This window comes from Lemur catta, chromosome X (genome assembly GCF_020740605.2).
Source record: "Lemur catta isolate mLemCat1 chromosome X, mLemCat1.pri, whole genome shotgun sequence".
NCBI classification, from domain to species: Eukaryota; Metazoa; Chordata; class Mammalia; order Primates; family Lemuridae; genus Lemur; species Lemur catta.
In genome coordinates, this window is record NC_059155.1 from 31,147,554 (window position 1) to 31,175,339 (window position 27,786).

The 27,786-nt window shown below is 45.3% G+C and overlaps 1 protein-coding gene across 2 annotated transcripts in view; it reads left to right on the top strand.

Annotated features, from left to right (window-relative positions):
• Positions 1-26,966, top strand: part of ARHGAP36 (Rho GTPase activating protein 36) — a 30,681-nt gene extending 3,715 nt beyond the window's left edge. Inside the window, exons 2-12 of one of the 2 annotated variants that reach the window (XM_045537663.1) lie at positions 19,157-19,309; positions 20,543-20,608; positions 21,114-21,352; positions 21,594-21,786; positions 22,007-22,062; positions 22,309-22,459; positions 22,975-23,123; positions 23,291-23,467; positions 23,710-23,807; positions 23,954-24,060; positions 25,723-26,966. In XM_045537663.1, coding sequence (XP_045393619.1) covers positions 19,157-19,309; positions 20,543-20,608; positions 21,114-21,352; positions 21,594-21,786; positions 22,007-22,062; positions 22,309-22,459; positions 22,975-23,123; positions 23,291-23,467; positions 23,710-23,807; positions 23,954-24,060; positions 25,723-25,877 — 1,544 coding nt within the window. In that variant the 3' untranslated portion in view covers positions 25,878-26,966. Of the gene's footprint in view, positions 1-19,062; positions 19,310-20,542; positions 20,609-21,113; positions 21,353-21,593; positions 21,787-22,006; positions 22,063-22,308; positions 22,460-22,974; positions 23,124-23,290; positions 23,468-23,709; positions 23,808-23,953; positions 24,061-25,722 lie in introns of those variants that run through there. The other variant, XM_045537662.1, reaches the window with a different exon arrangement.
• Positions 26,967-27,786: the final 820 nt, after the last annotated feature.

A 27,786-nucleotide genomic window follows, 5' to 3' on the forward strand; every position in this document is an offset into this window, starting at 1 on the left:
TCTCTGTTTTCTAAAGTCTGTATAAAATTTGTTCTTAAATACTATTATAATTTAAATTTAAAAAGGTTTTAAAATGGAAAATTGAGGACCTATGATATGCAAATAACCTATACAGTGATCTAGATTCCCACTCTACATAGTTTAATCCAAGGACTTTTTTTTCTTCAAATTTTAGTTTAAATGTAATGACTAGATCAGGCCAGCCAAACATGATCTTCCCAATGATCATGAAATATCCACTAATGCTGGGTGGGAAGAGACACAACTGGTTTGAATCCTAGGCCTGCTCTTATAGTGTTGTTGTGAGAAAGTTACTTGACGTCTCTTAAAGTGATATATTTTATGCCTATATTTTTGGGTTATAAATAATAACAACAGTTATTATTGTTGTAGATGTCATTATATTAAATGTCTTCTATGGCTCAGGTATCAAAAGATATGTTTTATTTTTTATTCACATGTTTGCCATTTTCAAATACCAGTCATCCAACATAAACTATTTCATTTAACCATAACAACTCTCTGGGGTAAGTATTATTAATCTCTATTTTAAAGACAAAAGCTCAGAGAAGTTTAGTAACTTGCCCACTGCTACACAGTGGCTAAGCAAAGATTGCAATCCCTTTTGGTCTGACTTCAAAGCTTGAACGAGATTAAAAGAGATAAACATTTGCAAAGCTCCTAGCACTCTGCTGACATACAACAGACATTTCCTAGGTGGTCAATATGATGTTGTGAGTGATCCCTTGCCCAGAGCCCAAACTCTGGTCTTTGATCTATTTGATTACCTATAGATTCCTTTCTGTGAAAAGGTCCACATTTCAACTGGAAGATGCAATGCAAACACCACCTGTGTCCTCATAGCTGGGGCTCTGAGTCACTAGGAAACGATTTTTGTTTCCTTCTGGCAGTATCATTTGTTCTCACATGTATCAGCAGAAGTAGGTAGATGGCATATTTGATGAGTCTTGGCAGCTACTGTCACGTCTCAGATGCACTTCTTGAGAAATCACAAAGCTTCCTCCGGATGGGCACCCAGTAAATACCCAGCAGCCGGTAGGTGCCTGCTTATTATGGAAATTTAAGGGGTATGAGCCTATCCTGAACCCCTGCTCCACCTATTCTCTGTGTGATATGGCTGATCTTTAATTGTTACCCCTCCAGTTGCCCTTCCCAAAGCGCGGACTACAGGACTTACATAGAAGCAGACGGGGGTAGGAGCTAGAGAAGTTTTTCTACATTCCTAAATCCTCAGTGGGACTCACTAATAGATTATTTTGAAGGGAGCAGTCTAGGGTCAGTGAGGGTAGCATGCAGGATGAATAAGAGGGGTGAAAGAGAGGGAGGAGTTGAAGGCATCTTCCAGAGACTGGGAACATCTGAAGGCCAGTCTCTCAGAGCGTTTTCTGCCATGAATCTCAATACTTCTCTATTCTGTAGTCTCTTTATCCTTCCCTGGGATTATATCCACCACCCTACCCCCAGCTTCTTAACCTTCCCTTACCACTCCCTGCTTAAATGCAGCTTTAGCTTGTAGTAACTTGCTTTTGTCTCTAGAGGGAGGCAACAGCATCAGGGAGGAAGGGGCACAGATTGGGGTCTTCAGCAGTTTTAGCAAAAGACAGACTTTATTTTCCTTTAACTGAGAAAAACAAATAGGAACTAATTGGAGATGTATTTTAGGTGCTGCATAGCATAACTCAGAGAACCGTCGTCTCTCTCCCCATCATTACATCTAGGTGGCTGCTAGAAATTAGGTGGCTTTAGGAACTTTTCTTAATTTCTAGAGTAGAGGTGAGGGGAAACAACCCAAAAGTCATAAGGTAATCTTGGCTAGAAAATAGTCATTCTTTCCTTTTCTTGAGCACAAAGGCACATATTTAGGAGACAGAGTTGGGGCTGGGTCTGCAGCTGAGGTGAAGGGAAGTCTAGACACTGAGCAGAAAGTTTGAAACTTTCCTGTATGGAGTATTACATCTGAAACCTTGCTTTCATTAACACCGCGAGAAAAAACTGCAGAGTGAGAATTGGACTTAAGGTCCAGTTCTCGTGGGGCTGCATTAGGCTGATCAAAACATCATCCTAAAAGAAGAGGAACTATTTCAAGAGTGTCAGACAAACCAGTAATGAGGAAAATTGGCAGCTTAGTCAGTTGGCTCCACTCCCTGAACACCCAGGTTGAGACATTGTGCCACATGTGAAGGAAAAATAAAAAATTTGTAAGGGAATTAACTAAGCTTTTCTTAAACATTTACTGTATAGGTTAGGCACTTGCTGACATTTTCCATGGTTTACCTCCTTTAGTCACCTAAGCAATTCTAAGGCAGGTGTTAACATCTCCATTTTACAGCGGAGGAAATAGAGGCTCAGAGAGGTGAAGTAACCTTCCCAAGATCACACAGCAAGTAAGTGATCAAGCTGGGATACCAACTCAAACTTGTCTTACTCCAAAGCCTGTACTCTTTCTTTTCCCTCATGGAAAAGATAAAAGACCTGATCTTAAAGGGTTTTACACTCATGGGGAGACCAAGATCTCTCTCCTCAATAAAATTCACATTTTGGTGCCCTGCCCCTACAGATTCTTGTTTTTAGGGTGAAAACAAGCAAATCTCTGTTTATATTGGACAGTAATGGGGTTTATTAAAGCATTTTACACCTTTACAATTCTTCATATTATCTTCATGTTATGGGGACACATTCCCTGAACTCTGGGGAAAGCGGAAGGGGGGGACGGGGAGAGACAGACTGACTTATGGTGGTGATTTTAAGCTCCAAGGAAAGTGTGTGTGTGTGTGTGTGTGTGTGTGTGTGTGTCTGTTCATCCCATGGTGGTAGCAGTAGTAGTGTTGACAGGGGTTCTGGTATCCCCTCCTATCCCGTCATTTATATGGGTGGTAGGAGTCAGAGGAGTAAGGGGAGCTTTCCATTATGCTAATTGCCTCTGGCCCAGGGCTGTATCTTTGGAGCCATAGCCTGGAGATTTTGGCTTCTTTAAAGTTGGAAGCTTTGCCCCCATTTCACAGGTACTGAGCTGTGTACTGAGCACTGAGCTGGAGTGAACCAGACAGTCTTCACAAATCCAAGTGGAAATTACCCAACTGGATTTAGACAGGTAGTCTAGAGGGTGTGTGTGTGTGTGTGTGTGTGTGTGTGTGTGTGTGTGTGTCTATTGGGGATGAGAGGCAGGTAAAGAACCTTCCAGGAAGATGGATAGGGCTCACATGAGGGGCTGTGAGGAAGTGGAAGTGAAGCTGGTATACTCAGAGGAAAGAGAGGAGGTGTCAGACCAGCCCCACAGCAGCAGAAAAGCTGAGTGCCTGAGACCAGATGCTGGGAGATACCAAAGTGTGCATGAACTCCTTGTATGGACTTAAGTGCGACAAAACCAAGGGGCTTCAGGTGGTCTGTGCCCTGCATGACTTAGACTGGCCTTTCTAGCCCCCACCATTTCCTCTGAAAAAGACCTTCTGGCTACATAATACTTTAGGCAATGCTTTTCCTGCCCACCCGGGATGAGGTGCTGACCCAGGCCCAGCTGGGGGGGAAGCTTTATGGATGTTCCAGCTGCTTTTCATCCAGGCACCAGGCTCATTTGTGCCAGCTGAAAGGGCACAATAATAACAGTGGCAATTTAAATCGTGCTTCTCGCTTTCCCCCTTGAAAAGTGGTGAAGTGACTCACCACTGTTGAATTGTCCTTCTCTATGCACCCCCTGACCTCTTTGCAGCAGTCTAGGCTGGGTCCCTGGGGGCTGATCTGGAAGCCAGTGCTTCCAGGGGCTTTTTAGCTATGACTGGGCTGACACCATGCCCCCCATAAATGTGTTCCCCAAAATGCGATGTATTGTTTTAATTTGGATTTCTCAGATGAGGCTGCTTGGAAGGCATTAAAGCAGCATGAGCCCCATTAGACAAGCACAGTGCTCCCCACGCTCATGAATAATATGAAATGGGACCCATTTGGTAGTCTTTTCTGAGGGGGTTCTGCATGTTTTTCTACATACAGTTTGATATGGAGATGGCTGGTCTGTTTGAAATTCACTGAATACCAACTTCTGGTAGTGATGCTGTAAAAACGGGTCTAGTGGGAGCTGTGAAATCATTCCCTTACTCCGTCCTGATCCCATTCCCCTCCAAACCCAATTTCCCTCCAAACCCAATTCCCCTAACCCTATGGCTAGAAAATGCTTATTTTCAGCTCTTTCTTTCAGCACCAGCCTAAGGAGAGCTCCAAGAACTGGAGCTGGTGAGGTGCTCCTGTGCCTAGAGTAATTAGACTTTGAGGTGTCAACAAAGCAGGTAATTGGGTGGAGAAAGTATCAGCTGTCTGGGAGACAAAGAAAGTAATTATGCTGAGTACTCTTGGTACTGTCAGTAAACTCAAAAGAAAGATTTGTCAAGAAATGGTACTCTTTTACTGAGACTTCAGCATCTAGCATGAATCAGGGGACGCTTAATCATGCTACTTAGTATAGAAGAAACCTTTAGGGAATATGGCAGATCTGAGTTCAAATACCTACTCTGAATCCTATGGTCTGTGTAACCTTGGGGAAATTACTTAACTACACTGAGCCTGATGTGCAAAGTGTAAAATAGTGACAACCAATAGCTCTATCTACCCCACAGGAGCATTGTGATGACTCGAGGAGATAATGCAAGTAAGAGCACGTAGCACAGTGCCTGGTACACAATAAGTACTTAATAGATGGCAACATTATTATGATTACAACTATTATTTGCACTATATACCAGGTATTCTCTACAGCAGCTCAGAGTTTGAAAGGAGAAACAAATAATTGCAGTTATGTATGATCACGTCATGAGAAGTATGAAGAGTGTAATTGTGGTGGCTCAAAGGAGGGAGCCCTCAGTTGGAAGAGAAAGGTACCCAATAGCAGAGAAAGTTTTGTGATTCTTAAGTTAGGTCTTAAAAAAATAAGTAGGAGTTTGTTACAAGGCCCCAGGGGAAAGGGCTTCCAGGCAACTGGATCTGCCCACACAAAGCCAAAAAGGTGTGAAACAGCAGGCCCTGAGCAAATAGTTGGGCTCAGCTGGGCACCAAGTGGTAATCTCCTGGGGGATGGGGAGTGTCAAGTCAATGAACAAGAATCTTTCCACCTTACTCCCACCAGCGCCTCCACCGCACCCTAGGCACCCTACCTGGCCAATCACGTCCGGTGCCCTCTTCTTCTTTCTTCTAAGCAGCTGGTAAGTTCACCCCCTGCCCCAGCAGGTCTTGCAGGCACCGAGGTGGGCAGGCAGTCAGGTCAGCCGGCATCGCTGCCGGGGTCTCAGACCCCTGTTTCCTTCCTTGTTCCAGTACTGACCCAACGTTCCTTCCTCCCAAATCCCCAACCACACACGGTCACCTGAGTTCTTTTAGACAACCCTGTACTCTCACACAAAGCACCCATACACTCACGCAGCAATCTCCTTCAAGACACACACCATCTCTAGCCCTCCATCCGAGCACATACGCTGGCCACATGCGTCCACACCACACACATGAACACTTTACACCAAAAGACACATTGCACCCTCACATGCATAAACCTCTGAACACACACACCTAAAGCAGACTTACTTATAGACACACTTTGCTAACGAACATGCACACTATACACCTCAACAAACGCCACCTGTAAACCCACATTGACACCCTGCATCTAAAGATAAACACACACCAGACACACATATGCACCCCAGGTTCAACGGGAGCACACACATACACACACTGCACACTTAGCACATATATACACTCAGCACAGCACGACCACAAACCCCGGCAAAGACATCAAACACACCCACATCCAGACCGCACCCACACAGTCACACTATAATCCGGCAGAAACATACAACCTACAAGCATGCACACATAGACACACGCTCCATATCAAAGCAAACCAAATACACACCACACCAAGCACTCGGCTAAAACGTGACCCGCACACATCCCCCCACACACCCGGCCACACACCGAATGCACACACAAACGTGCCGCACTTGCGCGCGTGCGCGCGCACACACACAAGTACATTCATACATACATACACACACCGCTCGCCCCCGCCATCTCTCTAGGCGGAAGAGAGGGGGGCGAGGAGAGGAGGGGGAATAAGGGAGGGGGGATGGGCGGGCAAGGCGGGGCTGCCACAGATGTTCTTTTCCTTTGACCAGGGGTGTTGCCCCTATGTTCCCCATTGCCAAGCAAGCGGAGTGAATGAGTTGCGTGCAGGCAGAATCTAGTCCGAACCCGGGAAAAGGAGAAGGTCCGCGAGTCAGCGGGTGGGAAAGAGGGCTCTGCGGGGACCCTGACTCCGAGTGCGGTCGACCCACGGGAGGCTCCTCCTCACCGCACCCTCCCTCTGGCCCCTTTGCCCCTTCACCGCCTAGACCTCTGTTCTCCGCTCCTCCCCACTTGCTTCTTCCTCCCCTACGGGAGGGAGCGGGTGACTGTTAGGGCTGGAGAGCTTTGTTGATTTCAAGAAGTAAGAAGTTGAGATCAGCAGAAAAGCTTTTTGCGAAACCGGTTCTAATCTAGCTTGAAGATTTTTCTTAATGGAGAGCTCACTATTTTGCAAAGCAATACATTTTCTATAAAAAAGGCAATGACTATTAGAAATCATTGACCCCTAGCTGGACACATAGTAGGGCGCTAGAAATGATCTTCCTTCCCAATTATGTCACCAAATCTGGCGAGGCTATCTTCAGCCTAGCACCGGCCCACGACAGCTCTTGGGCAGTTGATGGGCTTTTCTCTTAGCACACAAACCCTCCTAAGAATAGCGACTTCGGACAGGGAGTCACTGGCGGCAGGGGGCGTTAGAGTGACTGAAGGTGCTTTGCATACCACCCCCAAACCCCGCAGAAAACTCTGAGGTCCCCTCCCACCATAGGTGGGCTACAGGGGTCACTCCAGGAGGGTCCGCGGCCAGATGACCGTCTGGCTCCTGTCCTCCGCTTGTCTCCTTTCTGGAGGATCTGGACTTGGATAGTAGGGGAAAGGGAGGTGGAGGAAAAGGAGCCCTTCCCTTTTCCACTACCCAGTGGCGCATTGTTTAAAGTGCTGCGCAAAGTATACGGACTTCGGAGTTACTATAGGTTCGAATCCCAGCTCTGCCACTTCGTAGCTGTTTACCTTGGCAAGTCACTGGCTTAGGTCGCGGGATAGTTATGAGGTTTAGAGGAGGTAATATACATGAAGTATTTATCACAGTCAAGATACTGAAGATGCCTATTCCTTCCCTCTTTCCCCCACCCTCATTAAAAAGATAAAGATATGGGAGTTTGGAGTAAAGGCAACCAGAGGCTGGGAGGGGGTCATGGCCACCAGCTAACGCCCCCAAACTAAGCCAGAAAGGCAGAGGATGGGCAGGGATTCAGTTAACTTGCAATGTATTGTGTTTAAGGGAACCAATGATTTAGTGACGCCACTTACTGGCTACAAGAAAGTTCAGGTCACACCTCCACACCTTGGGGTTGGGATAAAGCCCTTCTGCCCATCACTTCCCCTCCTCACAGAGATTTCCTAACTCACCACTTTGGATTCATTCACCTCCTTACCAAGGTACCACGTTAATATTTTTAAACTTGTGAGCACTCATTGGATGCTAGAGATGTCTCCTGTTACCTTATGCCCTGCCAGTGCCTAGCACAGTGCCAGACACACAGCACAGGCTTTATACATGCAGCAAAGAGATGTCTGGGGTGAAATCCCTTGGAAACACTGAGACTTGAGTGTACATGAGGAATTATCATAAGGAACCTAGAGAGAGGAGTCCAATAGTGGCACCCCAGGCACCGTGGGAATGGAGGCCAGTGGCTTTGGATAAGGGACTATTGCATTCTTCCTCAAAGCCTTCCATCTCTAAGCCTGTCTGGAAGGGTGTTGTTTCACTGCGGCTGAGGCTTCTGCAGTCAATTAAGAAAAAAGCCTCTTTCCTGGAGGGCAGAGGCCCTGGACAGCTAGAGGGTGAGTCACTGCATCAGAGTTGGGCAGCAGAGGTAGTGCTGAAAATGACAGTGGATCTGTCCAAGATGGCATGGGGAGAGTACCTGAGTGATGAGGAGAAGGGGGATGAGGCAGGAACCTGAGCCCTTGAGGCTGGCACTAAGGGATAGAGTGTCTGTATTCACATGCATAGAGTGAGCTCCTAACCCACCTCCCCACTTCCACCCCCGCCAAGTCCCCAAGGATAGCAGTGGCAGAGGAGGAAGTAGAGTGGAAAGCACCCCTTCTGCAGAGGGGAGTGTTTGGGAGACTTGGGTTCTAATCCTGACTCTGTGTCCTTGGGCAAGCTCTTTTCCCTCTCTGGGCTTCAGTAGCAAGGTAAATGCTAAGTACTCTACCTATGTTAATTTCACATGCTCTTCTCCATAGTGCTATGAGGGAAGCATTTATTCCTCTATTTTTTAGTGGAAAAAACTGAGGCTAAGTGATATTTACCTTCTCTCTACATATCATGAGGTCTTTGTATATTTATGTTACCATGGCAATTGCTGTAATCTAAGCCAATAACCTGCCAGTCCTCTGCCTAAATTGGATCTCTGTGCACTCATGTTCAAGTCATGTCTCCCAGCTGCCCCCAACACCAACCCATGTTGCTGGCTACCTGGATTGATCTTTCTTTCATCTCCTATGAAACATCCCCCCCCCCAACACAAGTCTTTTCCTGGCATATCAGTGTAAAATCCCACATTAAAAAGCAAGCATCACCAGAAAGATACACCCAAATATCAGCCCCTTATCACAGGTTTGGAGAGACTGGCTGCAGGATGCTGCAGTGAGGATGGAGAGCAGAGCTGCTGGGGCCAGAAGGAGGGGCTGCAGAAAAATCCAGTGGAGGGGAAGGGGAGAGAGAGAAAAATAGGAAATAGAATATGAATATGAATATGAGTGCCTGTGACAAATTGGACCAGCCTCAAACTCTGCTACCTTCCTCCCTTTCTCCCCTTCTCCTGATCTGGCGCTCTAGAATGTATAAAGGGGCAGTACCCAGCCCATTTCCAACAGGAGGCGAGGGGGAGATCCTGTCCCTCAATGGAAAAAGAAATTGTCTTGAGCTTTCAAATTACACTCTTGTGTTGGGTAAGATTTATTTAATTCCAGGAGGGAGGAGGGCAAGGGCATTGTGGTGGTAGTGATGATAGCGAGGTGGCACTTAAATTGACAAGAGCATCACCAAAGCTGTAGCTAGAGCCAGAAGCTCTTTCTTTACTAGGAGATAAGAAAAACTTGCCATTGGGATTGTGGATCTCATTTCCAATCCAGAACCCAAGAGCCACATCTCTGAACCTTTAGGGAAGAAGTCTAGATCTTTCTGGGCTTCCACAGTAGCTATGTTTGGAGCCAGCAGCTGAACTCTGTCCTTCCCCTCCCTTTCTTCCTTCTCCCTGAGCCTAAATCTGTTTCTCCTTCTTACCTCTTGCTGGGCTGGCCCTTGGTTTCTGACGTTCTTGACTCTTCTCTCCTCTTTCTTCTCCATTTCTGTCCTTCTTTGTCAACAACACTCTCCCTTTGTCCATTTACTTGGCCCAAGAGAGGAGAGAATTCAGTTGGGAGGGGGTGTAATTATGTACTTGAAATTTCCCTCTCTTGAGATCTTGCATTTATAACCCCATATTGCCCTTGTTGCATCAGATAAAAACACTTAGCTCTTGTAAATAATATATTTTTGCTCGGTTGAATTGTGATTTTTATATATGATTAGTGGGCTGCAGATTAGAAGTATTAAAAGATAAGATGGTTTGAGTGGGTGTGGATGGCCTGTCTTCCCTAGGTGCCTAGATATGCAAAGAAGACAAAACATGAAAAATGAAGACTGTAGTGGTGTGTGTGTGTTGAGGGGAGGAGAGGAGAGAAGTTACTGAAACCATTGCCATCCAGGTGGGTGGAGAACTTTGTGAAGTCAGCTTCTGTTTGTTCTTGCTGCTCATTCATTGAACTTTGAACAAAATGACCTTTTTGTATCTGAGTTTGGAAGAGCAAAGGAGGCCCTGGACAAGACTGGGAAGCAAGGAGCAGAAAGAGTGAGGAAAGGAGGGGAAGGGGCTGTTCCTTGTGCAGTCCTTGTGTACAAAGCATGTTCCTTGCCCTGGAATGCTACATAAGTCAGGGCAGAAGGGAATCAATATGGTGTAGCAAAAAGTGTACTCAGCTGGGATCTAGGAATTCTGGGCCTTCACCTTGGCTCTGCCACTAATTAGCTGTGTCCTTGGGTAAGTTTCTTAGCCATCTGAACCTCCACTTCTGCTTTTTCTTCACCTGTACTGTGAGATTGTGTGGCATGGCCAGGGGAGGGGAAATTCGGTGCACTGAGAGGGAAGGGACCTTTGGGCTTAATCCTGAAGAAGAGATCAGCTTTGAATAAGGGGAGAGAAGATCGTGGGGTACAGCAAGACACAGTGGTAGTGGCCCAGGGAATTCAGCAAACTAGTATGCCTAAGGCATTGAGCTAGCTGCTGTGTAGAAAATTGCTTTGAATCAGCCCCCTCCCCACCGCGGAAAGCTTTGCAGAGCGCGCGAGGGGTGGGGGAAAGTCTGAGCGACAGAGCCAAGTGCTGGCGGTGTCGAGGTCATGCAGCCTCTTATTCCCTGCCCACATCAGGAGGGTCTCCAAGAGGTAGTGCAGGGGCAGGACACCAGAAGCCTGAGTGCCTCCCCCTGCGGGGCGAGAAACGGAGATGAGAGCACTCCAAGTGGAGACCCCAACGGGAGGGAGGGAGAGGAGGTCTGAGAGTGCTGAACAAGTTGCCTAAGCTTTTGCATTCAATGGCTGAAACACAGAACTCGTAAGAAAGATTTAATTTTTCGAATTCTCAGAGGGGCAGGCAGTGGAGGGTGGTTTTTGCGCCGCGGGGGGCTTGGTTTAACTTTGTAAGTACTGCGATCTCTTGAACTACATAAAGGGCAGGACTCACGCGTGCGGCGCCACCCAACCCAGCCTGAAGGCCGTGCTCTGCAGCGGATGGGGGCGGGGGCAGCCAGAGGCAGAGGACAAGCCCACACGCCCATGCCATGGAGGGCGCAGAGTCCGCACCTCCCTGCTCCTCCCTAGCTCAGGGCCTAGGGCCTGCGGTGGCGAGGACTCAGGTAGGGAGGAGGAGGGAGATCAGCTCAGACCCCCCTCCCTCGGCACTCTGTCGCCCAGAGGCTTGCAGAAAGGCTGGGGGACTCTCTCTCCAACTATGGATAAGCAGCCTCTTGGCCCTATGTCCTGGAGTTGGCTAAGTCCTGTAATATTAGAAGAATCGAGAGGCCTCTGTAGATGAGAGGGCTCTTAAATAAACAGGATAATAATAAATTATGGCAGTTGTGTTTCAGGTTTGGAGATGCTCTGTGACTTGCCCAAGGCCACCCCAGCTGCTTAGTAACTGAGCAGGTCTCCTGACTCCTGGTCTAGGGCTTTTTTTTTTTTTTTTTTTTTCACCACATAGCCAAGACAGTGGTCTACTTTTGAAGGGGGATAGATAGACAGACAGACAATGATATTTTAAAAATATAGTTATTTTAGTATCGTTTTAAAATACCATTCCTAACATGAAAATTACAGGGAAAAACATCTCTCACAGTACCAATTAATTCCCTATGACAGCCACTCAGACAGGATTTTGAAAAAGAAAACCGGCAGAAAATTGGATGCTTGTTGGGGAAGATACAATCAAGGGAGAAGAGAAGCTGGTGGGAATTGGGGGGGAAAGGTAGAGGAGAAGGAGCTCTCGGCACAGATTCTGAGAACTTCTTTATTCTGAAGGTTTCCTTGACATGGCCTCTGTTCAGACGGTTTGGGGGAGTTTCCCCATTGGTCTGTCTTTCTCATGCCACTCTGTAGAAGCCACAGATGTGGTCTGGAGAGGCAAATGTTGATGGCCTTGCCTTTAATTCAGAGTCTCATTTCCCCCTTTCCCTCTTTTGTAGTGAGCCTATTGGAGGGAGTGTTCTGTATGTGTGTGAAAATTCACATGTGAGATAGTGCGAGGATGCATTTGTGTAGATGGATGTCTGTGAGTGGGAGTGTGTATGTGTGTGTCTGAAAGGGAGTGTGTCTCAAAGAGGGAAGCTTTGTGGGAGGGGAGGCAGGGGAGTTGAGAAGATGGGAACAATGAATCAGAATTTACTAAAAATCTACAGCTGAGTAAGTGTCTGCCCAATGCTGGTGGGCCTGGGGAAATAGTCAATTCTTAATATTCCTTAAAGAAACAAAAAAGAGGAAATATATTTATATTAGGGCAGGGAAGGATGATGATAGATCCACAGGCCTTTCCTAATAGTCTTTCAGACACTTGACATTTATGTGACTTTCAATTAGGCTTCAGGATCCCAAGGGCAGGAACTGGGGCTTTCCACTCCAGATGGCTTTCCCCTTCCCTCCACCATCCCCAGCAGGGATAGCTTGCTTATTGTGCTGAGGAAGCCAAAGGTAGGGACTAAATCCCTTTTGTGGGCCAGTTAGCTTTTTTCTACATTTCACAGACTAGATTAATACCCTCATACCCCACAGTTAGCTGCCTTGTGTCTGTCATCATGAAAGACCCAGTGAAGAAACAGTTCATCTCATCCCATCTGAAAAGTGTGTTTCCTGCTGACAATGAGTGAGTACCCATTTTCACCTTCGAAGGATGGTGCAGGGGCATTCTTCAGCATGGTGTACTATCTGTCTCATTCCAGATAGTAGCATTCCTGTTCAGTCTTCCTCTCAAATTTGACTCCCCGGTACTTTGGGGCCATAGTCCCTCACCTTGGTACAGCACTGTACACTTTGGAGGATTCTTTCATTCCTCCCTGTCCCTCATGTAATCTTCACCACAGCCATACCTAGTAGGTATCATGATTTTTCTTTTGTAAGGACGTGGATCTGAGGCTCAGAGAAGTGAGATAAGTTGGTTTCAATCACATAGTTGGTGAGTGTGTGAACTTAATTGTAGTGAGGCTGAGATTTGAACCCAAATTCCAGTCCATACTTCAGGAGCTTTCCAGGATACCATGATGTCAGGTTGGGGGTGAGCTGGGCTAAGAGAAGTGAAGGGATGAATACATAGGCCCTTTGGTGCCTTTATCCTTCTATCCAGCCCCCTCCTCTACCTTACCTATCATAATAGTCTTTTTTGAAGCTATATACATACATACTTATGTATCTCCATCTATCTTCATTCCCATTTCCCAAAAATCCAGCCACTTCCTTAGGAAAGAAGGTAGTCTTGATTTGGACTTTCCGAGTTCCAGAAAGCAGATGTTGGTGAGAAATACCAATGGTTTAGTGGGAAGGGCAAGTCCTGGCCCAGGGAATAGGAAGGGATAGCTGGTTCCCAGATGAAATTCCTCCATGGCATTTTTGTGCAATTTTAGGTAAGTCACAATCTCTCCAGAGCCCTAGTTTGTTGTTGTCTGTAAAATGGGGGGAAATAATTTTCAACCTACCTCCTTCCCAGGGGTTGTCGTGAGAATAAAATAGCATGATTCATTTATTTGTGAATCATGAGTAGCTGTTTTAATTATAAGAGCTTTATGTTCTCTCAAATGCTTGGAGTTTTTAATCCTATGATTCACCCAACAAACTCTATTGAACACCCTACTGTGTGCTAGCATCTGGAGATAATGGACATATGGAAAGCTTTTAAGAAAATGAAAAATACAAGACAAATTAGGCATTAAAACATGTTACCTCCTATTGATAGAACATCTTATTTTTTACTTCTTCCACCACAATTTAGTAGAAGCAGCAATCAAAAGGAAAAAAAAGATATATGTGCCACAGCTTGTGATGCCAGCACTCTTAGGCACCCTGACACATACTGCAAATAATAGTGACAATATCTATATCTTGTTGTATTTGATGTCACACTGCCTTATTTACACTATGCTCTATAGCATAAAATTGCTTTTCACCATGCTGAGCTTGAGTTGTTTCCTTAGTCAATGAAATTTAAAAAGAGCATTCCACATTCGATGGAATGACGACTGTACTTATTTTATAAAGATGTTGTAATTTGTGGTGGATGCCTTCCTTCGGATATGACCTCCCCTGGCTTATGGAATCAGGCTTTGATTATGTTTATATTCTTTTGATTTCATTATTTAGTGTTGCAGAATCTTGCAGCTACTGAGAGCAAAGGTGGATGGGGCAATAGAAAGAGCCCTGAGACTGAAGAAAACTGGGTTCTTGTGCAGGCCCTGCTGTCAAATTGCTATATGGCCTTGGGAAAACCCCTGTTCCTCTCTCAGCTTCAGTTTTCTGAACTTTAGAACAGAGGTTTGGGACTAGGTGATGGCTAAGGTCCATTTTATTTCTGAACCATTCCAATATTCCAAGTAGTTCCCAAAACACTCTTTTTGTGTATGTGTGTGAAGCCAAGGCTTTTCTGAATATAATTTAACAGTACTACCTCCAGCTTATGAGCTTCTGCTATGACATGATGGGCTGGCTCCATGTACTGGTGAACACTGTCCCCAGATTTAATTTTCTTGGGATATCACCACCCACCACATTGCATAAAATTATCCATTTTATTCATTGCATCTGCAGCCTTTGCTGAAATGGAGGTTATGGGATAACAACTTAAAGGCTAACTCATTAATGCTCAGAGATGAATGAGGTAATGTGTTAGCAAACCAAATTGGTGCCCAAATATTTTCATATAGAGACCCATATCTCTTTCCCATGTTGTGATATATTAATAGGGATGTCTTTATCCATTGTCACTGCCTGTAGACATTTGAATAATGTAGATGCAATACATTTTAGGCATCCAGCCCCATTTACTATCAATGACCTAAACTCTGAGGAGCTCTCAGAGGTTTAGAGCAAAATTCTTGTTGTGCCATAAAGTGCCCTAATTTATAAAGATTCAAGCCACAGCGTCAATGCAGTCCTTGTCTTTTTCTCATAAGTATTTACATATGAGCATTGCAACATTTCTAATGATTTGATGAAGGCAATGGAGTAAATGAGTCCTCCAAATTGTGAAGACTGGATTTATGCCTAGCTGAAAGCATTTCCTTCCTTGCAATGTCAAAGTGGGTGACCTTTCTGACCTTAATGTGTTTCTCCATCTGTGCTATGCATTTTGGGAAGCCCTAAAGTGTAAGCTTGATGCCACCCAAATGTGTTTCCCCTTTTTGTATTGCTGGGGACTTGATTTGGGTGTCTCTCTACTCTTTGTTCAAATGCTCCCTCTTGGGATCTGCTAATATTCTAGCCCCTTTACTGATCCAAATGTTTAGTAGTGACAATGTAAATTTGGATGGTTTGAAAGAGAAATAAATTTTGGGACATACAGGCATTTTACTAATCTGCATGATAACATTTGAAATATTGACCTATGCAGTTAGTTTTTTCTAAATTTTATAAGATGATTTTTTAATACTTGACCCTGATGAAATTGGAGAGTGAAGAAGAAAAATATATTTCCAATAGTCTTCTAAGATCTCTTTACTCTGTATTAATACTGTGTTAATACTCTGTATTAATTTAATTCAAATTTAGTAGAGATTGAACAGAGTAGGTCAGTCAATGCAAAGACCTGGTAAACTCAGGTCCTCTGCAAAGGACCTTCAATGTTAATATGTTTATTAAAAACCAATGCTAAATATCACATATACATTATTCATTCAATTCTCACACAACCACTGAAATGAGTACTATGTCATTTCCCCATTTTATAGAGGAAACCACTGAGTTTTAGAGAATTCAACTAACTTTCCTAAAGCCACACAGCTCAAAAACTATAAAGCCTGGCTTCAAAATCAGTTCTATTTGCCTCTAACTCCAGTGCCCAGTACAGATATTTGTCTAAAGATAGTGTTTTTGCAGATGTCTTGAATTCTAGACTGAAACTAAGTCAGATTGCTTTCACCTTCCTTTTTGAATATCTTTTTTTATCTCATTGTCACTTCAGGCTAGTGCCATGGCATGCTAAAGGGGAAAGGGGAAGACACTTTGCAGCAAGAGAGGTCCCTTGGCACCTCATTCTCTGTGGGAAGCCTCCTTTAGTGTTCAGCTTGCAAAGTCAGGCCCAAGGATGAGTATTCAAATTGGAGAACCTCCCATAGTGCTGAAGCGAGCCTATTCATCTCCCCTCCACCCACCCATCTGTTTCTCCTCTGGGCACACTGATCTTCCTAACTCTGCTTCTGTCTTGTATCCTACTGGTGCCTTGGAGAGGATTGAAGGCAAGTAAGACAGTGACAGTTTTGCTGGTATAACTGCTCTTAAGTTTAGCCCTGTATGTAGGATCAGGGAGGCAATGACAAATGGTTTATTCTAAGGCCTTTGATTTCCTTTCGAATTGTAAGCTTCTAGGCTGACTCATCTCTCAAAGGTTTTTCTCTCTGTCACTCTCTCTCTTTTTTGGGCTGTTGTTGATTTGGGGGTTTTACTGTTCATTGTTACCTTATTTTGGGTGGAGAGAAGGGATTGATTTTCATCCTGGTTTTGGATGAAAGAACCAGCTGTGTTCTTTGGATGGCCAGATCTGGCAAGCTTAGATACCTAGGTACCTAGATACCTAGGTACCAAGACTGATACCAAATAATGTCTGGATTGGGGAGAGGGGAGAGATGTTAGAAAAATTAAGCCAGAACAAGGCTGTAATGGATGAGATCTTTGACTAATAGACTCTGGACCTGCTATCTCGAAGGGGCATTGCTAGAGGCTTAGTAGTCTGGGACTGTGGTTAGATGCATGTACCTTTAGTTAAAATGGTCACTTTGTGGTTGGAGTTTAGTGCTTGGGCTTAGGTGTTCACTTTGGGTCCAGAGGATGATGCTTTGCAGTTGAAGGAGCTTTAAAATACAGTAGGGGTTTTCCTCTTAGCTTAGTTCAAAAGCCATAGAAAAATGCCTCATCTTTTCTTATACTGCACTTATTTCTGACATCTGTGACTTTGGCCATTAAGGAAAGTGGGCATAAAAGAATTTTGGGAAAAAAATACAAGGTGTGAGGTTTTTGTTTTTTTTGTTTTTCTTTTGTTTTTTGACAGAGGATAGCTCATTTATTTAGATGATTATGTTATAAACCCTTACCTAGCTTTTCTCTGCTCCCCATAATAAGCCTCCCCCATAATATATAGAATATTATTGTAAAATTTCATGGGAAAAGGAAGCTCAGAAAAGTGGCATATAACAACTACTTTTCTTCTTGTCAAAAAGTTTAATTCCCCATATCCAGAAGTATCTTCTCTATCAGGCACTTGCATACACACATTCACCCAAAACATAAACTTGGAGCTATCCTATATTATTTTCTTTCCATTATAATTAAACTATTGCCTTAAGTCCTGTCAATTCCATCTGTAAAATTCATCCCCTACTCCAGCCCCAGTGACACTGACTTGTGTCAGCATCCCTTGCCTCCTGGCTGCTACCTACTTCAGGCTTTCTACCTAAACCAGGCTTTTTCAAGGCTCTCTGTGATTTTTCCAAGGTGCTGCTCTGACTCTGTCACTCCCTGCCTAAAACCCTGCAGTAGCTGTCTATTGCCTTTAGGAGAAAGTCCAACTCCTTAATGTGGCTTACAGGGCCACTCATGATCTCATCCCTGCCTATCCAAATTTATCTCCTTCCAATCCCTTTATACAGCTTCAAGAATATGACACCCTCTCTCCCATCTCTTTGCCTTTGCACAAGCTGTTCTCTCTCTCTGGACACTCCCCCCTCCCTGTCTCCAGGCAGACATAGATGTTTCCTCCTTTCTGCTCTCACAGTACTTTGTTTATATCTTGGCAGATTGACTTACCACATGGTTTTGTAAATTGTTGCTAACCTGTGTATCTCCTTCACTGTACTGTTAAATCTTTTATGAAAGGAGTAGAATTATCTTGCTCATTCTTTGAATCTATAGCACCCAGCACAAAGTGGGCAATTAATACAGGTTGTTTTTTTCTTTTAATGAATGAATGAAAGAACAAATAAGTAATAAAGAATGTTCAGGAAAAGATTCTATGTGGGGTGCAAGGAGATGCCCAGTGGGAGATGCTATGAAGTCTGGAAGCAGCATGGGATAGTGGGCACCATGGAGAAGGCTTACCATATAAAAGAGGTTTACCATTACACTAAGACAAGTTTACCATTACACTAAGACAAACTCTACTTTTATCACTGATTCTGTATAAGAAGTCTCACTGGCAATGGACTGGAAATGATGTTTGTTTTGGTACAAATCAATTTTTTTCATGAAAAAGTAATATAACCAAGTCATACAGTTTTTGGTAAATAGAGAAAAGGCAAAAGGCAAACAAAATCTCCTCGCTTAATATGATGCTGTTTAGCATTTAGGTGCATTTCCTTCAGTCTTTTATTTTTATGCATGTTTTTCTTCACATAGTTGTAATCATAATTAATGCAAATTCAGCATTTTCTATTTGTTGTTTAAAAGCTCTTTGTAAATATCACTTTAACGGTTACATAATTTTCCATACTGTGGTCATTACATAATTTACCTAACTAGTCTCATTACTGTGCTAGCTTTTCTTTCCTTATTTTTATTTATTTATTTATTTTACTGTTACGGTTCATGTGCATATGGTTTCTCCTGTCTGGAGGAAGATTTCATTAGGATAGATTCCTAAAAGGGGAATTGCTGGGTCAATGGGCCTGGGTACAATTTTTGGCTCCATATCCATGTGTCCAGTTTGTTTTCTGGAAGAGTTGTATAAATTTGCAGTGCTCCAAACCTAGATGAAAGTCTCCTTCTGACTTAACATGGACAGCATCGAGTAGCATCATGAAAAAATAAAAATAAGCTCTATCAATGTTCTAATTAATTAATGAAAATGCTATATTTCTCTTGTCTTAAAGTGTCTTTTTAAAGAAATTGTTTTTCTTTTCTTTTTCTTTATTTAATTCTACATTTTTTGTTAATTATGTCTTCTCTTTTCTGGACTATCCGTTCAGGGCTGATTTTTTTTTTTAAGTTGGATTTTTTAAAATAAGCAACCAGAGGCTGCTCTGCTTGAGGGTGAGGCCACCTCCCAGTTTGCCCTCCCCCTTCACTTTCCCCTTATAGTTCCCTCCACCAGGTCCAGTGACAATTGGATGATGCAGGCTTGATAATGATCCGATTCCAGAATGGGTGGCTGCATTCCTTTTTGGAAGGCAGCAAGGACACTATGCTCCAGAATCATGCCTCTTCTGCTGTTGTTGTCCGCTTTCATTTTTTTAGTGAATGTCCTGGGAGGAGCCCCAGGACACAACGGCAGGATGAAGATGGTATCTATACACAGCCTCTCGGAGTTGGAGCGTCTGAAGCTGCAAGAGACTGCTTACCACGAACTCGTGGCCAGACATTTCCTCTCTGAATTCAAACCTGACAGGGGTAAGCTGTATCCCTCGGAGCGTGGCATCCTCACCTTCGGGTGAGTTGGTCCTCTAGGCAGGACGGGAGGGATCAGGCGTCCAGGAGAGTGGGAGGAGCTCGCGCCTGGTCTCGGACCTGGTCCATTCTCCTGGCGCCTGGGAAACCCAGAAAGTAGGAGTTGAAGGCTGTTTGTTGAATTGTACAAGAGGTAAAGATCAGCTGAGTTAGGTCGAAGCTTGAGGGTTGAGAGGCAGTAAAGCAGACAGGCAGATGTCAGGGACAGACAGGTGGACAGAGGGCAGGTGAAGAGATAGACGCACCAGGTGTGGTGCGAGAATCAGTCAGGGCAAGAAAGAGGTGCAGAGGGACACTCTGAGAGAGGACTGGGACAGAGACAACACAGTTGAGAGTCGGAGAGTAGAGGGAGATAGGGATACGGTAAGAGAGAGAGGGTAAAACACGCCAAGCCATGCGATGAGAGGGAGGGCTGTGCGGGGCGCGGGGGCGGGAGGAGGGGTGGCGGCGGGAGGTGCGACGTGAGCGCTGCCCACCTCAGTTGGCGGCGGGGAGTGAGCGGGACACTGCGCAGGATCGGGTTCGAGAGCACCAGGGGATCTCAAGGGTAAGGGCGCGGATCTGCAAGGAGGAGCCAAAGGGAGGAGAGAAGGGGTAGCGCGGGCCGAGGGGCGTCCCAGCAAGATTGGAAAGTGCGGCAGGTTCGTTAAGACGAGCGCAGCGGACACAGCTTGAACCGGATAAAGAGAAAGGCGAGGAAACCCCGCGGACAGCCACCTCTACCGGGTTCGGCCAGGTGTCGCCGCTTATGCCGCAGCGAGGAGAGCCGACGGCAACTGGGGTGTGAGCGCGCCCCAGTAACTTGGCGACCCCTACCCCCAGAGCCCCTCCCCTCTCTTGTTGCATGATCCCTGCACCGCAGAGCTCTCGAATTTCTTTTTTAAGTGTTGTGATGTGAGACTACTGGTGCGTAGCAAGATGCGCGGTGTGCGCGTGGCGCCTTAGATTGTCTGGTTTGGTTAAATTCTTGGAGTTTCCTATGTGTCAGATAGGATTGGTTCTGTTGTCAGGCGGGGAAACTGAGGCTGAGAGAAAGCAAAACAGTTTTTGCCCACTGGGCTGAGCTCCCCCCTACCCCCGCCGCCCCTCCCTCTGCTGCAGATCAATGCATTGCTATGTTTTAGTCACTTATCAAGTCCTATTTTCGTGTGTGTGTCTTTTTTTCTCTTCCCATAGCTGTACCTAATGACCGTCCAAACACTTTGGAGAAGTGGTTCGTGATTCTGAGAGGGCAACAGAGGGGTAAGGGCCTCCTGTATTTTCTTTGGGAAAGAAATAGAATGCAGCACCCCCTGGCTACTGGAGACCGGGCAGTGCCCACTGCTCCAGGTGACACTACCGCTTCTCCCCCCCCCCAAAAAAAAACCCCATAGGGGGTGATATCGGGGAAATTGCACAATAGCGGCAGGTACATGGGGTGATCCTCCCAGACCTTCCAGAGCCTTCCTAGTGGACTCAACCCAGCCAGATCAACTTGAAATCTTTGCTTTAAGGTGGTCACCCCCTGGTAAGACTTAAGGCAGGGACTTTGAGCCCCCTCTGGGTAGTTGAGTGGAGCTGATTCCTTTTGCCAAACCATTGCAGGGTCTTTTTGGCTCGCTCCTCTGGGAGGGGCGCTGCGGCTCTGAAGGGGTGGGGTTGACTGTGGGTGGTTGCTTGGAGGAGTGCAACAGCCTCTGCAGTTCCTCCTCATTTAGGCGCTGCAGGGCTTTGACGTTTCTCATTCTTCCTCTCCCTTATTCCCCAGTTGCATCACTCAAGACATTTGGCATTCGCCTGGAAGAGGTGCTTGTGAATGAGCTTACCCGCCGCAAGTATCTTGAACTGACAGCCGCGATGCAGGTTGAAGAAGCCACGGGCCAGCCAGCTGGCCGTCGTCGTCGGGGAAACGTGGTGCAGAGGATGTTTGGCCGCATCAGGCACTTTTTCAATCGCAGACGGCAAGAGCCCACCTTGCCCCGGGAGTTCACGCGCCGTGGGCGTCGGGTAAGTTAAATCCTCCAGGTGTCAGGCAGGGACCTTTCCTTAGGTGTGCAGGAATATGGGGCCAGAGAGTTAAGGCTTGTGTCCTCACGGGGAGGGGGGAGCTTAACACAACATGTTGAAATGACGTGTTTGGCTTGCCACAGAGAAAATGCCTCCTGTTCTGAATGTCAGGCAGTGCTCAAGAAGGTTGGAATTGACCCTCCTTCTCCCTCATTTTAAGATGATCTGGTTTTCTCCACAGGGTGCTATATCAGTGGATTCCCTGGCTGAACTGGAAGACGGGGCACTCCTGCTGCAGACTCTGCATCTTTCAAAAGTTTCCATCGGGATCGGCAGGAGGCTTCTGGGATCGAAAAGGAAGATGAGTCTCAATCCGATTGCTAAGCAGATCCCACAGGTTGTTGAGGCTTGCTGCGATTTCATTGAGGAGCATGGTAAGAGAGCTGCAAATGGTTAAATCAAAGAAGGAGGCAATTAAGGGGAAAGAAGGGGTGTTCTAGAAATGGACTTGGGTTCTAGAAAAGGGCTTGGATAACATTCCGTTGGCACCAGTGGAGGTTGGGATGTAGTGGGGGAGGAAAAGAGAAATGCCATGGGCGGGGGTTGGGGGAAGGAGATCAGAGATGCTTAGTATCCCCTCGTCTTTTCTTTCAGGCTTACACACAGTGGGCATTTTCACTCTTGAATACTCTGTGCAGAGAGTGAGTAAGGTAAGTTGACTATGTTTACATGTTTGTTCCTTGGGTGAGAAAAAGCAGGAGGAGGTGGGGGCTCACCCATACACTTGAGAGGAGCATTATACCTGGGTGTGGGGGGGAGAGAGATCTTTCTAGTCACTCAGACACACCATATTGCCAGCTACCTCCACTGAAGCCTAGAACTTTTTGAAGGAATGACTAAGAGGGAGCCTGTCATGAGCCAGGCAGACAGTCCATGTCTTCTCTCCCTTTCTCTAGCTCCGTGAAGAATTTGATAAAGGTGTGGATGTAGTGCTGGATGACAATCAGAATGTGCATGATGTGGCCGCACTCCTCAAGGAGTTCTTCCATGACATGAAGGACTCTGTGCTGCCAGATGATCTGTACATGTCCTTCCTCATGACAGCAAGTGAGTCTTCTGCCCTCCCTTGTTGGGCAAGGAAAGGAAATATTACAGGGGTTTGGGGGCGGGGTCTAAGGACAGAGCTCAGGCTGCAAGACTTCAAGAAACCAAGGCAGAATGAACATAAGATGAAGAAAAAAAACCTCTCCTGTATATATACAATTATTATTTGTCAATTACAAATAAAAATTTTAATAAAAACCCTCTGCAGATTACTTTCCTTTGTATCTCTTAATACTCCATTATAAGTCTCTTGCTTGGAAATTTCTCTAGAGCTTTTTGAAGCTGTGTGTGCCCTCTCAGGGCAAAGGAAAACCCAGGTTCTATAGAGGAGGTCGGATTTTGATGGGAGTACTTGCTTTCAGGGCTCCTGAGCTCAAGCTTTGGAAATGAGCAAAGGCAATTTGCCTGGGTACTTTCTCTATAGCTGTTAGCAATTTTCAAGCAGAATCTCATTCCCCTTGGTATCAGGCTGCTGCCAAGGCTAGCCCCCTGAGCCAGCCCCTATTTCCTTCCTCTAGGTCTGAAGCCTCAGGATCAGCTTTCTGCCCTGCAGTTGCTGGTCTACATGCTGCCATCCTGCCACAGTGACACCCTGGAGCGTCTGCTGAGGGCCTTGCATAAAATCACTGAACACTGCGAGGACTCCATTGGCATTGATGGACAATTGGTAAAAAGATCTGGGAAAGGGTTAGTGAGGAATGTAGTGTGGGATATGTGTGGGAGTATATGAGCAAGGCGGGGGTGGTGGTGGTGAGGGGAATGAGAGAGATATATCTATTTGTACAACTTCCAATATACCTCAGGGTCAATCACGTTCTGCTTCCCTTTACCTAGGTTCCAGGCAACCGTATGACTTCCACCAATTTGGCCTTGATATTTGGATCTGCTCTTCTGAAGAGGGGACAGTTTGGCCACAGGGAGACCAGGAAAACAAGCACGGGGATTGACCCCTATGTTGCTTCTGTCAATGTGGTCCGAGCAATGATTGATAACTGGGATGTCCTCTTCCAGGTAGGTGAAAGTTTTGAATGCACTTATTGTACACATTCCTCTCCTGTTCCCAAGGCAGGGGACAGTTGTACTTGCATCATTGAGGGTAGCCAAAGCAGGCTGCCACAAAATCTCAGTCTAGAAATTCCTCCAGCATTAGCTGGTCGTGGTGCCTTCAGTCCTGAGTACCTGATAGAGAGGAGATAAGTCTAAATGAAAAGGTGCTGTGTAATAAAGTATAATGTTACTAATTTTACCCTCAGGTGCCTCCCCATATTCAGAATCAGGTTGCTAAGAGTGTGTGGAAATCCAGCCCAGAAGCCCTTGATTTTATCAGACGCAGGAACTTGAGGAAGATCCAGTGAGTTATTTTTTGTTGGGGGGGGGGTTTGTTTATCTTAGCCTGAAACACATTCTGTTACGGGATCTTTCAACTCCAGATCATCTTTATATTAATTAATGCAAGTCCACAAACTAACTGACATTTTCAAATTTCTTCCCATTCAGGAGTGCACACATAATGATGGAAGAGGATTCTTTACTTTCTGATCTGGTGGAAACTTCTCATGAAGTCCAGGCTGCTGTCCTTGCTCAAAGCAAGTCCTTTGATGAAGGTCAGTACCCTGATGGAGGTCAGGCCCTTGCTGGAGATCAGGCCCTTGCTGAAGGTCAGTCCCTTGCTGAAGGTCATGCCCTTCCTGAAGGCCAGGTCCTTGCTGAAGATGGGTCCCTTGAGGAAGATGAGTCCTCTGAGGAAGATGTGTCAGTCAATGAAGAGCTAGTATTTGAATATCTCAATCAAGGTATAGTCTTTGGGAAAGTTCAAGGTCTTGAGATCCCAAATGACCTTGAGATTCAAGGCCCACATCTTGAAGGCATACCAGAGCTTGATGAGGATGAAGAAGATGATAATGATGATGATGATGATGATGATAACCTAAATTTTGATGATCTTCCTCCCCTTGAAGATATTCTAGAACCTGATGACAAAATTCCAGAACTCATTGAGATTCCAAACTTTGAAGAAGTACCATATTTTGATATGGTCCCAGACCCTGAAGTAGCCCCAGATGTGCAAGAAATTCTGAACTCTTGAGAAAACCTGAACCGTGACCTTGAAGAAGGATAAGATGTTGAAGACCACCCAAATCTTGACCTTGCAGAAGTTCCCTATCTTGATGTAATCCCGAACAATGAAGAAGCCTCAGATACTGATGAAATCCCAGACCACACAGAGGCCTCAGATATGAGGAAACTCAAGATTCTGAAGAAGACCCCAATCTTGAAGAGGGCCCAGCTATTGATGAAGTCCCAAATGATGAAGCCTCAACTGCTGAACAAATTCCAGGACATGAAGAAGCCTCTGATGTCAGTGGAAACCAAGACTCTGAAGAAAATCCCAATCTTGAAGAAGACTCCGTTCTCAATGTGGTCCCACAGCCTGAGGATGCCCAAATTCACAGTGAAATTTCAGATTCCCAGAAAGACCGAGACAATGAGTTTGAAGATGAGTTTACCACTGTGGCTCCAGAGACTGAAGATGTCTCTATTTTCAATACAATTTCAGACCCTCCACAAGACCTGGTTGTCAATCTTGAATAAGTCTTGAATGTGGAAGAAGTCTCAGTGCCTAAAGATCTCGACCCTAAAGAAGTTTGGAATCCAAAAGGCAATTCAATTTCATAAAGAAGATGCAGATGTTGCATTTCCTGTAGATGACACTGTCCTTAAAAACAAGCCTCAGTTTGGCCCAGTCATAGACTACAAGTCCTCCCCAGAGTCATTAAAGAATGACACTTTCTTTCTCCCTTCCATATAGTATTGTAAGCTTTTGGCTCCAGCTTTGTTACTCATTTGTTTGGTGCAATTAGTCAGGCTACTTGTAGGGTGGTGGTGGTTATTAGGAGGTCGTCCTCTTCCCCATCTCCCCCATGGTGGTATTGTCCATTTGCTATGAGCACAGGGTATCTGTCTAGTATTTCTCTTCCCTAACTGAGCTCTTCCCTCAGCTTCCACAGTGCTCTCCTAGATTTAGAGATCTGTGTTCTACTGTTAGGCTGCAGTTTTCTTACATGTCAAATGGGGATAATCATTCTTGCCTTACCTTCTTGCTTCATACTGTATTTGAAACTCAAAATTAGGTCTTAGTGTTTTGGGTGCTGTGCAAAGTATGAAGTCTAGAAACACAAGGAGTTAACATTGTTACTATTTTCCAGGTTGCTTTGAAGAGCCAACTGTGCCCCCCGGCACTGTCTGTTCCTATGACGATGAGGAAGGAGTGAGTAAACTCCCCATTCCTCCTGGCACTGCCCGTTCCTATGATGATGAGGAAGGATCGAGTAAACTCCCCATTCCAGAGCAAGACCGCCCATTGCTCCGTGTGCCCCAGGAGAAGAAGGCCAAAACTGGCATCAGCTACTTCTTTCATTAGATGTTTTCCCTTCTATACAGTGCCGGACAGGGGGAAAGGGTGGGGGTAGACCTGGGATGTCACAGGAAACATTAAAGAGAGTCTTGAAGGTAAAGATCTGAGGGTGAGGTGTTCCACCTGATGCTCAGGGCAGGAGGGGAATTCCAAACACACTGCCAGCCCCTTCACTGGGTATGCTTGGTCCTTCAGCTAGTAAAAGCAGAGATGTTTCTGTGTCATGCCCAGATTCCCTGGTGCTACCTTGCCTTTCTCTTTTACTCCTGATCCTGGCTGTCTCTCACTACAGCCCTTCCTTCAATGGATGTGACATTTGTGGTAAACACCTGTCCCAGAGAAGCTCACAAATCTTGAGGTGCTTTCCCTCCCCCAAAGGAGATTGCATGTTTTTCCTGACTTTCCTACCCTCCTCTCAAGAGCTCAATTGGAAAGGCCCTCAAGAGGCATGCTAGAACGTTAGGTGAGCCTACTGACAGCTGACAAACAATTGATGCTAAACCATGTCACACCAACTCATAGCCGTGTCCCCCACAGTAACTCCACCACCTCAGGATATTTTTCCCAAATTATTTAGACCAATGGCTCATCAAACAGCCACTCCCAAAATTCTGTGCAGTTTTGCTCAGGTTGTGCCAACAGGGAAACCTCAAGTATAAGTCTAATTAGCTTTTTTGGGGTCAAAATTAGAGGAAAAATTAGATTTTAATACCTGGATTTGTTTTAAAGACAGCTGGTGTTCACACCCTGTTGCCAGCAAAACAGCTAGTTAGGTAAGGACACATAGTTCCAAGTAGTTAAAATCACCTAATTACAAATGTTCTTTATCATCTCTGTAGTTCCCCTATGCAGAGTGGTACAAATTTGTGGGACATACTCTGGTAACACAGATATGGGTTATGTGTGACATCCAAAATTATAGCTGATATTGATGGATAACAACTGCTAAGGTCCATAGAATAAAGTATGTATTGTATTGAGGGATAGAAATTGATCATACAATGGGTAACAACTGCAGAGCTCAAAGATTTGTGATTGTTAAAACTTCTCTGGCATTTAATCATTAATAAACATCTGTATTGTGACAGCAGCATATTCATGGCTTACTGTGTGTGTTTTTTTAATTTGGGGGGTGAGTTGGGAAGCTCTGATTGGAGAGCTAAAGGGGAAAAGGGGATGGGGAAGAAAAATAAAGAGGAGAGGTGATGTAGAATAAGAAGAGGGGGTGACATATGGGATAAAGGGGAGGAGTGACATGGAATGAAGGGGAGGGAGTGAGGTGGAATGAAGGGGAGGGGATAACAAGGAAGAAAGGGGAGGGGTGATAAAGAAAAAAGGGGCAGGGTGAGGTAGAATAAAGAATAAGGAAGGGGAGAGGGTGATAAGGAATAAAGGGGAGGGATGGTATAGAATAAGGGGCAGGGTGTAAAGGAGAGGAGTAATATGGAATAAAGGGAAAAAGGTGAGGTGGAATATAAGGGAAGAGGTGATAAGGATTAAAGGGGAGGAGTGAGGTAGAATAAGGGGAAAAGATGATAAGGAAAAAAGGAGGGGGGTAAAGTGAAATAAAGGGGAGGGTTGAGGAGGAATATAGGGCAGAGGTGCAGTGGAACAAGCGAAGGAGTGATATGGAATAAAGGGGATGGAGTGAAGTGGAATAAAGGGAAATAAAACGGAATAAAGGAAAAGGGTTAAAGTAGAAGAAAAGTTTAAGGAGGATGAAGGAGAAGTAGAAGAAAGGAAGGAAGCTTAAAAGGAGGGCCTCTAAGCGGGAAGGGAAGGGAATAAAGGGGGAGACCACTAGATATTCTCAACTGAGGAATTTCCCATGAATCCTCGAACAATGTAAACCTAGAAACATTTGAAGATATATGACTTCCAAGGGTAAAAGAGGAAGAATGTATTGCTGTTTGAC